This window comes from Medicago truncatula, chromosome 7 (genome assembly GCF_003473485.1).
Source record: "Medicago truncatula cultivar Jemalong A17 chromosome 7, MtrunA17r5.0-ANR, whole genome shotgun sequence".
NCBI lineage: Eukaryota > Viridiplantae > Streptophyta > Magnoliopsida > Fabales > Fabaceae > Medicago > Medicago truncatula.
Genome location: NC_053048.1, coordinates 51,692,950 through 51,705,760, shown reverse-complemented (window position 1 = coordinate 51,705,760; position 12,811 = coordinate 51,692,950). Strand labels below are relative to the sequence as shown.

Here is a 12,811-nt window from a genome sequence, read left to right as displayed (position 1 = left end):
TTCGGTAATAAGAGAGACAAATTATCCACCTTCAAGGCTTCAACATGGACTTAAATGTACACATTCAGAAAAGAAAAAAAATTAGTTTTGTGTGTTTGAATACACTTTCAGACAATTTATGCCATCTGAAGTAGTAGTATACTTCTAAAAATGTGGGATTTACACTTTCAGACAAATAATTATGTATCTAATTGCTCTAATGAATACCATATTGAGAAGGTTTCATTTCGACCAACACTTCTTGGCGCGACCAAGCATACCAAACTCTGAATTCCTTGTACCACACAAACAAGCTAAACCCATTAATTTTGTGATGTTAATGTTTGAGTCTTATTTTCTATACAATCTCTAATCATGGAAGACACGTTACTTTCAATTTTGAAAGCAATGTATAGTTGTATAAAGAATCATCTAACTGTAACTCCACCATTACCAACCATGTGCCATTTTACCCTCTCTACAACTGTCCTAACGGACAAATTAGGCACCAACAGCTTTTCATCTTAAGTTAATCAAGTTATATGTTTCCGAGAGTAGGAAGCAAGAACACTACAAACAGTTGCATATGTTGGGATGCAACAAGCCTACAAAACCTTTTCAAGGACTTTCTACCTGTCTGTTTAATCCCTGAAAAGGGAGGCTGGTCTTGAATAATATGGACAGATACCATGGATCTCCCACCAACAATGTCCGCATCACTTACACGTCGTGCCACAAGAGGCCACCGCACCTTTCGTCGTAGTTCTCTTCTTGCCGCCGTGCGGATTTGGCTAAGTTCTTGGCGAATCACGGTTCTAACAGATTTTAAGTACGAATTCATGTCATGATCTCTGTGTATGGCTCCTCCAGGTCCATAGGCGGATCGGTCACTTAATATCTCGAGTGGATGTGGTGAGTTCAAGAAGACCAATTTAGCAGCTTTGAGCTGGTTCTCTGTGTCATTTGATTCCGAAAGAGGACCACTCAAAAGATATAGACCACTGCCCGGTGGCAAAAGATGATGGCTAGGTGAAAAAAATTCATCTGGTTGTAGAATCATTAGTTCTCCCATCGGTGCATATAGCAGCTTCTGCAGTAAAAGATTCACAAAGAATTAAAATTAAAGGCTAAAAAACTACAAAAAGAATATCTCCGGTCATATGTATAAGTAAAAAGGTACATATATTTGATCGTAATTTGAACTAAACATATGTATCTTTTTACTTATATTTAAAACCGGATGAAGTATTTCAGATGATGTCACATTTTACTTGGTTATTAAGACAAGGATGACTGCGGAAACTGGCATTAACAGCCTTTAGTAATTCTGCGACATGGTTAGGGTACGTGCATGAAAATGCTCGCGGTACTATGTCTCTGTGCATTGTGATTCCTTGAACGTGGCTCCGCGGTAATCCTAGCTTTTCGAGCAGACGATCGCCTCCACACATGATGGAGGGGGAGCCAAAGGTTATCACGGGAAGCAAAGAAGAAATCGGCACTTCCTTCCTAATCAACAGCATAAGATTTATAAGTAATGCCAAGCTTCCTCCAAGAGAATGGCCTGTGAAACGGAAAGTTGCCCGAGAACCTTGAGATTTTAGGTGAGCATGAACCTCTGGTAACATCTGCTGATATGTCCCTTTAGCAGCCTCATATATACCTCTATGGACAAGGACATCTAACCCCTGAGGAGAAAAATCGTATCTCATTGTCCCAATTTTACAAAGTATAAACACATTCACAAAAATCCGAAATTATTTTTTATTTGAAACAGAATAAAATTCATCCCGTTAACAAGAGGAATCAAATCTGAAAAAAGTACTTTTCCTGCAATGGTAACAATTACCTCAAATTGAACTGGCTCAAAAAGTAGGTTTGCCTGCCAGGATTCAAATGACTCTGAACCCTGCATATCAAAACAATAATTGGTTGGATAGCATACTAAAAAAAAATCCAAATTTGCAATCATTTTTAATGCTAACTTACTAATATGTTATGTGAATAATAACACGGTTGAAAGAAATAAATATGTGAATTGCAAGATAATAGGATATCCCCTTTTAATTTTCCACACCTGAATAACAAAATATCTCGTAGAACTACGATCGTCATCGCATATGAACCATTCACAGGGTGAAGAACTTGTTGAGTTTAAATCATCTGCAAAAGATTGTTTTACTTCCTCATTTGCGGCAACAACTGCTGTCATTGAATTGGTAGTTGCCATCAAACAGCCAACATCAGTGTCCATCATGTTCACAGTATCAACGCTCCCGTTGCTTCCTTCAACTGAACCTTCAACCACTGCAATCTCACAAGCATTAGATGCACTTGTCTTCAATTCACCATTCTTTTCCACTTTTCTTTCTCCGGCATCTTTCCCATTGGTTTCTTCTTTCTTAATTGAAGCAGCCAGTTCCTTCTTCTCTATCGACGAAGTTACAAAACGCAGACCACACCTTTTCAAGAGGTTCCCTGGCTAAATTCACAGTGTCAAAATACAAATTAGCATAGCGATCCCAATTTTCGGTGAACACATTTTTAGTCTACATTTTAGGACACAACTGAATTTCACTCATAGTACAAAAATAAAGCCCCACCAACATATCTTCCTAGCCGAACTATATTCCACCAATTATCGATCAGGTCACAAATTAGACACAATATCAAACATGCAATCTTAGAGCAATGCATTTCCAATAAATCCTACAATATCAAACACTGACGCAAACACAGACACTAGACACGACATTAAAGCTGACACGGTAACCACATGTGTCAGACATTGTGTACCGGACACGCCTTTAGTATGGCATATAATTGCCTTATCAATGCCAAAACTATGAAGATTTTTTAATGCTAATTTGTATGCCTAAACATTCCTTATGTATAAAGAAGTGCAGAAAGACATGAAAGCATAAAAGGAAATTAATGATGAAATAAACCTTGATATTGGGAATAGAGTATGCCAAATTCCCCAAGTGAGACATGTGTGCATACATTCTTGCTTCAACTAAAGTTACCCTACGAAGCATTCTAGAAAACGACTCTCTATCAAACCGAATCTCTTCATCTTCATTTTCATCGTCTACCTCTTCATCAACTCTACAAACATCACATTCATCTCCGTCGTTATCACCACTCTCTTGTTCCCCTTTCCAAACAGAATTAAGATCAAAAACCTTGAAAACCCAGTTCCCATTTTGTCCATCTCCTTCTTTCACAGTTCTGTCTGCATTCTCCGCGGTGAAGGCGTCGTTGACTGCTGCAAGGCAATTGTTTCTGGCGGAGCTACCTATGAATCTGGAAAACATGGAGGACTTGTTTGATCGCCTCACTGTGGTTACGTGAGATTGATGCACGTGAACGTGATCATTGGCACGTGAAGTAGTAGTAGTTGCACTAATAGAAGTGATTAAAGGAACTATACCAGGAATCCCACTTTGTAATAAACACAAAGTAACCATTGTTTTTAAAGATTGTATGAATATGGTTATGGAATCTTTGAACTAAACAGATAGTTAAATTGATATAACGATTATGTTCTGTGATAATCTCAGGGTGGTGGTGATGCTGATAGCGTAAGTAGTTTCAATTTCGAATTCTGAAAGAAATTTTACTTTTCTGGGGAAGAAATGTTTTAAAATAAGTGATTATTGCACGTGCTTGTTAGTGCAAATCTCTCGTTTCGTTTTCAAGGTTTCGTAGGAAAGCACGTGATTTCAAGGAAGTGCCACGTGCAGCAACTGCATGGCTGAAATTAGTGACGTGTACGTGAAACACAAAACCAGCGTGTGTTTCTCGTTTGTATTCCTATCATTTTGGGAAATTGTCCCTTTCATTTCATTCACGCAAATGGAGTAGAAGAAGAATAGACTAGGGACTGGAATTTACCAGGCTAATAAATTAGCAAAGGTGTTAAAGAATGTCAACGGTAACATAATATGCATTCAATGTCCTTGAAGAAGAAGAATGTTAACCTGTGTCACATAAGTTAAGAAATTAGATGTATAATTATTTTTTTTGAAATTGTACATTTAATGTCTTAAAAGCTTTCAAAAAATATATTTTTAATATAAAAATTACTTTTTAACTTGTGATATAAGGGCACAAGTTAGCATGATCTATAAGAATATATGTGTGATGGATGTGGATGGAATATGGTCCTCATGAAAAGGTACCGTCTCATTATTTATAGCTTTATGAGATGATGGTAGGCAGGCATCCTCTCTTTGGTTACTAGTATATTCGTAAAAATGTTAACCAGTGCTGATATAATAATTGTTAAAAATTTAAATTTAAAAATGTTATTTTGAAAATAGTGTGGTCAATATATTAAAAATTAAAATTTTGGTTTTTTTTAGTTTTTTAATAACGCGTCGGAAGCATTTGTTAATAAGATCCTTGAATAGTTCATATTTAAGTACAAGTATGTCTATTGCTATAAAAAATCAAAGTAAATTAGTCAACTAACAAAATTAGGTAACATCGTTGTTCTAAAAGAGTTCAGAGAGATCAGGGAAGAAATCATTGTTAATGTGGTGGACCGATGGTAGAAGAATGATTCCAGGAATGGTGATGGATCAATGGCGTTGATGATGGATGTTTAATGGTTGGGTTGTAACGCATCCACTCTAATATTCAAGTCTATATGAGATTGAGCTGGGTAAGAAGAGGTTGATCGAGAATGGGACTGCCGACTGCATTGCCAGTTTGCCACATTTTGGTAATAATGTATTAGCAGAGAGAGCTTACCTATTTGTACAAAAGCTCTCATATTTGCAAATTTATGTCAGTTTACAACACACGTCAAAATATATTATCGATACTCATCAAAATATAATACGGATCATACAGAATATTCAAATCATACAATATTTGAGCAACTTATGTCAGTTTACAACACACGTTGAAATATATTATCGATACACATAAAAATATAATATGAATCATACATAATGTTCAAATCATACAATATTTGAGCAACTTGACTTCAAAAACTGCAGAATGCAGGAAGATTTGGATCTTTGGGGGGGTTTGAGAGATTTTTAGGAAAACTTTCGTAGCTACTAGCTAGTGAAATGGAGGAGAGTTTGAGCATGACTTATATATTAACATTTGTCCTTAACCTTTAGCTCAAACTAGTTGAGTTAACCTAGCACCTATTTTTTAACAAATCATTTTTGGCCATCTGAAAGCTCTCTACACTTTGTTTTTCAAATAATAGTTTACACTTGTTAAAAAAAAAATGACAAAAATATGTAGTTCGATCAGTGACAAACAAAAATTTGAGCAAAGTAAAGAGCGAGGAACAGAGATTAAAATGTGATTTACAAATGCGAGTTACAAAAATAAACATAAATTTAATGAAATATATACTACTTATTAAAATCACTTTCCTGACCAAAAATAAATAAAAAATTAAAATCACTTTTACCAACATATTGACTAACGTTTAAAATGTAATTTACCATAGGATTGACAATTTATACTAATTTTAATAAAACAGTAAACATTTCTTTGTTCAATTGCTAGAGATATTTTGTTTAATTTGTGGCCTTTCACCTTGCTCACAAGATGAAAACCATTGCAAACACAAAGCAAAGCTAATACAATTATGTTTTTCTTTCAGCTAATGCTGTGATATCCTTGTATCAAAATAGCACCACAATAAGGCACTCATGTGCCGACAAGGATCACAGTAGACGCAACACTATCAACAATAAAAATAAAGTATCTATTGGTTAACTAACAAAAAATGGGGGCGAGAAGCCTAAGGCGTGTATTTGTTGTAACTTACAACCACCTAATCATGTTACATTGAGGATATAATGAGCAAAATAGCATGTATCCTGAATGTATTCTAACCAAGAATAGATTTTATTTTTGTTTTCTGTTCCTCCGATAGTGTGGTGGGGAACAGAACCTCAAAAGTGACGTAAAGATCTCCTTTCTTCGTGCTCGTATGCAATGGCATACCCTCCCCTTTGAACTTCCTCACTTGCTTCGGATTTGTGATTCCCTGAGGGATCAAAAGAAATATGTTAGATGTGTTTCAATGTTTTTGGGGTGGGGGGATCAACGCCAATTAAGATCCGCAAAGAAGATATTTCATGCTCACCTTCGAGCTTATGTCCACCAAATGTTCATCAAGGTGTTTAATGGTCTTCTCAAAACCAACAAGAGCTTGAACCTAAAGGAGATCAAGGTTAATAAACTTTACACTGCTTAAAATTTTTAAGATGCAAATATATCAGGGAACAGTTATCGGTTTGCACAATCAAATGTCATATTCCAACTCCTCCATGCTAGTTACTGGTTACACTGCTTAGTAATAGTAGTTACTACTTGCAGTGTTATCCAAAACCCCAAAGGTATGGTACAACTAAAACAATACTATGATTATACTTACCAGCGTGATGGTGACGGTGGTATGTAAGTCATTGCCTTCCCTTTTGAAAAGTTCATGAGGTGCAGTACGGATGCGAAACTGTTCATATTAGCATACAGATTGTCAGCAAACTGAACACACAATAACATGCATATTAAACATTTGCTAACAAAAATGAAAGGCTTCTACGAACCCTTAAATCTCCAGATTCTCCATCAATTATGGGCTCGCCATCCTCATAAAATAGCACCTCCTGTGAAAGGACAAAAAATTGCCATAACCATTCAATTAGTCAAGTTTTGACTTGCAAAAAATTAAATATTTTCACCAAGCTTAATAACACTTTGAGAATATTTGGTAAGAAAGATGGAAAATGGATCAAGGGTAAAGAAAGCAGTGAGGCATATTCAAAGCTTTTGGTTTTCACTCCTCTATATTGCTTGGTAGTCGGAACTGATGTCAAAACAAGGATCTATTTCCTTTTAAAAAAAAAAAAAACAAGGATCTATTTCCCACCATCTAATATTTGCATAAACTAATTTTCAGCTTAACCAGGTACACCCTTAAAATTGAAGCTTGGTCTTCAAGTCTTACAACAATGACAATAAATGCCTTTCCCATTTGATAGAGTTAGCTGCAAGCATCAAATGATATCACAATGTTGAAAAATTCATCTTTATTTTTTAAATTCCCAAATCTCATGTTCCATGATTGCTCTCTATAACTCGTTCCATTCAAGTATCTGAAGCCACTACTATGAAAAGGCTTTGTTTGATGGTTATCCAAACTACAATAATTTTTAAACTTTTAGCATAGCTCTAAGATCCTTGAATATTAGCACTTGAAAATGGCAATAAAATGCATCCACTGATCAGCTGAGAAAATTTAATAATATCAATAAAAGGTCAAAATTCAATATGAATAAGATGAGCTTATTTAGTCAGAGAGCCAAAATAACATGAATTTTTTTGGCTCAAGCTAAAGGCTCTGTTTGGGAATTTGGAGGGGAAGGGAGGGGAGGGCTTTGGGGAATTGGAGTTGTAAGAAAAGACTAACAATTAATAAATTTTCAATTTTTAAAGTATTACAACAACATAAAAAGAATTTCAAGAATTTATCCAAGCCCTCCAAAATTCTCCTCTAATAGATTTTCAGTTTCCCCAAATTAGGAGGATTTTGTATTATGAAGAGAAATAAACTCCCCACAGCCCTTCCTCCTAAAACCCTCAATTCCTTCCGCTTCTACCTCTTTTCCCACGCCTTCCCTTCTCATCCTAAACTCCCAAACAGACCCTAAAGTAATAAGAAGCACTGAGCTATGCATATGGTCATTTGGGCAATTCAGCACCCAGGCATGTGGGAACCCTCCCGTAAAAACTAGCTGCCAAGGAGGAAGAACCAAGCCACTTAAGGACTAAACCAAGCATCTCATACTACTTGATGTGCGATTTAAGCACTCCATAATACTCCATTCAAAACAAAAAAAAAACACTCCATAATATGTAAGTCCCTATCATAGCGCTTCTCTTAAGAGCCAACGACTCAGTGGATGCACTCTACAATGCTCGACTCGGCCTTTCCGGTGTCTCTTCCATATATAGTTTTTCTAAGACACTGGAAACCTGCCCAGGTACCATTTCATAAGCACTTGGGAGTTGGGAAAGCTCCCTTAAAAGCTAGCTATCAAAGGGGAGGACCAAGCTAATTAGAGTATCGCATACTACTCTAAGTGAACTAATGCATCCAGTAAAACCCAAGTCCCTATCAGGGTAAATAAATATTATAATTGATGGCCTTTTTTTGTATTGTCAATCTCAAATTAAATTAAATGTACAAATGAGTATTTTTTGTACTGAAATGAAAGAACTTGTCATAAATTGAATTGAAATAAAATAGAAAATTTACAAATGTGTGCTACTCAGACTAGATTGAAATTAAAAATCAATTACAGTTCTAACATACTTACAAATAGAACTATCAAACAGAGCTACGGTTTTTAGAGCTTATATGTCCATGTTGATTAAACATGCTTATAAGTGTAGGGCCTATAAGAAAATGGGTAGTGAGACATGACATTATGCATACTTACATAAAGCACTAAAACCTACATACAAACTTTAAAAGTTTACCTGGCCATCTTTCATGCCTTTCTCAATATCAACAGTGACGAAATATCCCTCCCTTACGTATTTGACATTAGCACATTGATCACAGACCTGGACAGGTAGATATCACACATAGTAGCGTAAATTTTCCCAAATATTCAAAACAAAATTAAAAATAACCTTCACACCCCAGTCCCCACAAGCACATAAGGAAAAAAAAAAACAGGAAGGAAAATGAAACTGAGTATGAATATATATTAAATTAAACTCTTCTGGTTTCCACAATCATACAATGAAATGTCATGAAACATTGACACTAGAAGCCAGTGTATTTGCAGGGCAAAATGTACATCCTAAAAAATGGACAAGAATAAACAGGAACGTTTGTACTATCAGCATCCTCGAAGATGATATTTACCTGCTCTGTCATTTGTTGAAACATGCCAGGCCCAATTTGCCTGTGATAAACCTCATTTCTACAGTTACAGCGTCTTTTTCCAGGAGCTGGCTTTACAACATTTTTCTCCCTCCAAACCTGATAATTACAATACAATAATCACAAAGAAGCAATCAACAAATGACTTGTGAATTCTACATTTAGGGTCACTACAGCATGGAGGAGTCATTGATGAACCAGAATTCTTGACAAGTTCATAACCACTTAGTTTACAACTATACCATGATAATACATGAATAGTGGCTACAGTGTCTCCTGATTTTCTCAATGAAAATACTAAACTGTATAATACAAACTAAAATATCTGAGATTTATCGAAAGGGGGATAAAGAATAGCCTCTGGGACTACATGATGTCATATGTATGTGGAATATGTTATATTTGTGTTAGACGAACAAGGCCCAGCTTGATGTAAGCTCTGCATCTCATCCCCTAAAGCAGTTCTTCTTAGTTGCTTTAGTTTTATTTATGATTTTCTATTGGCTGATGTAACTTAATGAAAGTGTGTTTTTCTGTTGCCATGTGTCAAATGAAAACCATTTTGATAATCTCGAATCTATCCCATACCCGTCTACTAGTATATTGTTCAAATTATAAAAATAAAATGTGCTGAAATTTAAAAACAGCATGGCAGTGTGACACATGTTGCCCATTGGTAAATAATTAAATATATAGATTTAATGCTTGAGCTCAAAACAGTAGCTAGATTAAATGTGAACGCACCTTCAAGGAGCCACCCATATACAAATCTTCAAGGGTTGCATCCAAATCAACAATAACGTCGTCACCTTTTGCAATTTTCTCTTCTTCTTCCTCCATTGATCCCCCGCCAAAGAAACTGAAAGAAACATTCATATTTCACAGTGTCATCCATAAAAGCAAGTCCAGAGCCCCACATTAAAAATTAGCATACCAGTCCAGAGCCCCATACACATCAAGAACATAGCAGTCCGCTTACACAATACAACATAATCTTTGGTCGCAAATAAATGATTATATTAAAATTTATAGCGTCATAAAAATTGATGCAGACATGAGGAAATCAATGAATCGATAAAACCAAATGAAGGTTCCAATTACAGTTAGTGTGATAATATAAACCCCTAATAGCCTTCTATAACTGCTTTTCTTAGCCATAAACATATATTATTTGCTTCTTTGTTGCAACATACATTATACGGATGCAAGTAAAAATTAAGTAATTACCCAATAATACATATCTTAAATGTGAAGGTGATAACTGATAGGTTAAGAACTAATCAAGCAAAAGCTAAGGTGATGACTTACGAGTTAAAAATATCCTGCATGTTCATTCCACCACCTCTTCCTCCACCAGCGGCATGCTGCTTCAAACCCTCTTCACCATACTTATCATATATATTTCTCTTCTCGTTATCCGACAATACCTCATATGCTGGCGGCAGCAACAATAAAAAGCAACCATTAATAAACCAAAATAAGATACTGTTTGTATCGACTTATACGAACTTATCTACTAACATAAACATTTGTGAGACTTCTTAAAAGAGCTTATGGAAACAACTTATGACATGTCCATGAGCTGTTTTCAACTTAATTCATTAACCCCCCCTAATATAGCTTATGAAAATATTGTATACCTTATAAGAAAACATTTTCACTTTATTTTTGTATTTTGTTAAAGAAATAATGTATACATAAACACTAATATGATAGGCACTGACTTCATAATCGCGTAATTAATTAAGTTGTTTATCGAAACAAAGCATTAATAGCAAATAGCAACACACAAACTAAATCATGAAAGTATATATATTTAAAAAAAGAATAGCAAAGATACATGTATATATATGTACCATTGCTAATCTCCGCAAATTTCTTATTAGCTTCTTCATTTCCCGGATTCTTATCAGGATGATACTTCAATGCAAGCTTTCTATACGCTCTCTTAATCTGATCATCCGATGCACCTTTCGACACTTGAAGTATATCGTAATAACTCTTTCTGCATACCAAACATAGATTTATAAGCAAATGTAGAATCTAACATTTTCAAAAAAACGGTAAAAAGGAAAACAGAAAAATTACACGGCAATGGCGCTGAGAGAATAGCATAGAGCACAGAGAAGGAGCAGCAATTTGGCTCTTTGATGCGCCATTGAAGATTCGGATCTCTCCGAAACGCAATCTCAGGGATTTCGATGTGATTGAAATTAGAATTTGGGAATTAGGGTTTGGGATCAAAAAATCAAATGCGCGTTTCAATGTTTATAGAATCGCTTCTTCTATTACGACGGAAGCTTTTACAGTGACAGGCGTGGAAGTGATTTTCCGCGAAGACTTGACCATGGAGTCGACACTACGCTATGATGCAACGTGTTCGTTGCGATATTAACCAATCAAAGTGAGCCTTTGCTTGTTCTAACCAATCATGATTCACCACGTCGGATTTTGTCGATGCGATCCCGTTTTGCCCCCTTTCATTGCGAAAAGAAAAATAATGAAATTTACAATTTTAACCTTCCTTTTGCATAAGAATATTTTGGTGACTTTGAATTTTTTTTATATTGGTAACTTTAAGTTATTTAATTAATAGATAGATGATTAAAATAATTTACTCTAATCAAAGAGGGTGATTGATTAGGAATGAGATGGAGACAAAGTCGTCAAAATAATTTTCCGTTAATTTTTCATTAAAGGATGTGAGTTGATGCGTAAGAGCATACGTCACACTCCATGTGGATGTCACATTAACGGCTCGGTGTCATATAATATATTTTTTCTCAACAATGATTTATTTGGGGTTTGCTTGGAGAGACGATGTAAATTTTGAAGAAGAAAAATCTAATAGAAACATGACCAGTGGTTATATATTATGGATTGTAAGTGGAGTTTAGGGAATCATCCATACTAGGTCAAGAGCAACCACATAGGTAAGTTAAGCATTACATAACACAAAACCTTGAATTAATAGCTTTATGAGTCCTCTCACTTGTATGTTGTTCAACGCTCGCTTTTTCATTCAATATGGAACTTCTAACTCACCACACATTTGTCACAACAATCTCTTACTCAAGTGTGAGTCATTTCAATCATTTGGTTATGTTCCCCTCAAGCAGAAACTTTGTCATTCACAGACACTTGCTTGTACCGCCTATTGACACCCACCACGTCAACAGGACACACGGTTTGATTGTCGTTGTCAGGAAGACTTTCGACATAATGAGTCAATTGAATCCTTCTTCGAACCATCGACTTTGATACCAATATTCGACCATGAGTGGAACTTGGGTATCATGGTTCTTGCAAAAAGGTTAATAGTGATTATGGAGTTCATAGTATCAAAACAACAATCAACTTTTATCAATGATAAGTACTTGGTGAATGGGGTGATGATTGTTAATGAAGTTGACGATCTGGTAAAAAGAACAAAGAATGGATGTGTTATCTTTAAAGTGGATTTTAAAAAGGGTTATTATTCGATAAGTTGGAAATTCTAGATTATATGCTCGTTTGTTTGGTTTCAATGATAAGTGGAGAGGTTGGGAAGGGACCCTTTGGTGCCTTTTTTATGTTTGTTAATGGCGCAAGGATTGGGAGCATTAATGTATAAGGCAGTAGGTTTGGGTTATTTTAAGGAACTCTGAATTCATGAATCGAAAGTGGTGGTGTCACATCTCCACATGGATGTCATATTAATGGCTCACTACCATGTAATATACTTTTTTTCCCAGCAATGTTTTAGTTATGGTTTGTTTGGAGAGACATGTGTAAATTTTGAAGAAAAAAAATCAAATAGAAGCATGATCAATGGTATTGTTCTAGACCGAGCAAATACTTCTTAGTACATGCCCAAAGAAATAGACTCAATACAATGATAGGCCATTTACTCCTACC

The 12,811-nt window shown here is 35.5% G+C and overlaps 2 protein-coding genes across 2 annotated transcripts; both read right to left on the bottom strand.

Annotated features, from left to right (window-relative positions):
- On the bottom strand, positions 1–3,620 carry LOC11425899 (phospholipase A1 PLIP2, chloroplastic). Its single transcript, XM_039828340.1, has 5 exons — positions 2,928–3,620; positions 2,057–2,461; positions 1,829–1,888; positions 1,251–1,667; positions 1–1,069 (listed from the first exon to the last, which is right to left on the bottom strand). Exons 1-5 carry the CDS (start codon positions 3,447–3,449, stop codon positions 518–520), a joined length of 1,956 nt encoding a protein of 651 aa, XP_039684274.1. The 5' UTR covers positions 3,450–3,620; the 3' UTR covers positions 1–517.
- Positions 3,621–5,522: 1,902 nt separating this feature from the next.
- LOC11432032 (dnaJ protein ERDJ3B) lies at positions 5,523–11,281 on the bottom strand. Its single transcript, XM_003625903.4, has 10 exons — positions 11,003–11,281; positions 10,771–10,919; positions 10,223–10,349; positions 9,659–9,773; positions 8,897–9,013; positions 8,503–8,589; positions 6,567–6,626; positions 6,395–6,472; positions 6,104–6,175; positions 5,523–6,004 (listed from the first exon to the last, which is right to left on the bottom strand). The coding sequence occupies exons 1-10, from the start codon at positions 11,071–11,073 to the stop codon at positions 5,846–5,848; spliced, it is 1,035 nt and encodes a 344-aa protein (XP_003625951.1). The 5' UTR covers positions 11,074–11,281; the 3' UTR covers positions 5,523–5,845.
- Positions 11,282–12,811: the final 1,530 nt, after the last annotated feature.

Bases quoted from the DNA above. Each gene is read 5' to 3' on its own strand.
- LOC11425899 (XM_039828340.1), bottom strand. From the start codon at position 3,449: ATGGTTACTTTGTGTTTATTACAAAGTGGGATTCCTGGTATAGTTCCT. The intron at 2,462-2,927 runs GTTTATTTCATC...CTGTGAATTTAG, and splicing joins ACTCTATTCCCAATATCAAG to CCAGGGAACCTCTTGAAAAG. The intron at 1,070-1,250 runs GTAAAATGTGAC...CTTTTACTGCAG, and splicing joins ATCCTTGTCTTAATAACCAA to AAGCTGCTATATGCACCGAT.
- LOC11432032 (XM_003625903.4), bottom strand. From the start codon at position 11,073: ATGGCGCATCAAAGAGCCAAATTGCTGCTCCTTCTCTGTGCTCTATGC. The intron at 10,350-10,770 runs GTACATATATAT...TGCTGCCGCCAG, and splicing joins ATTTGCGGAGATTAGCAATG to CATATGAGGTATTGTCGGAT. The intron at 8,590-8,896 runs GTAAATATCATC...CTACCTGTCCAG, and splicing joins TTCAACAAATGACAGAGCAG to GTCTGTGATCAATGTGCTAA.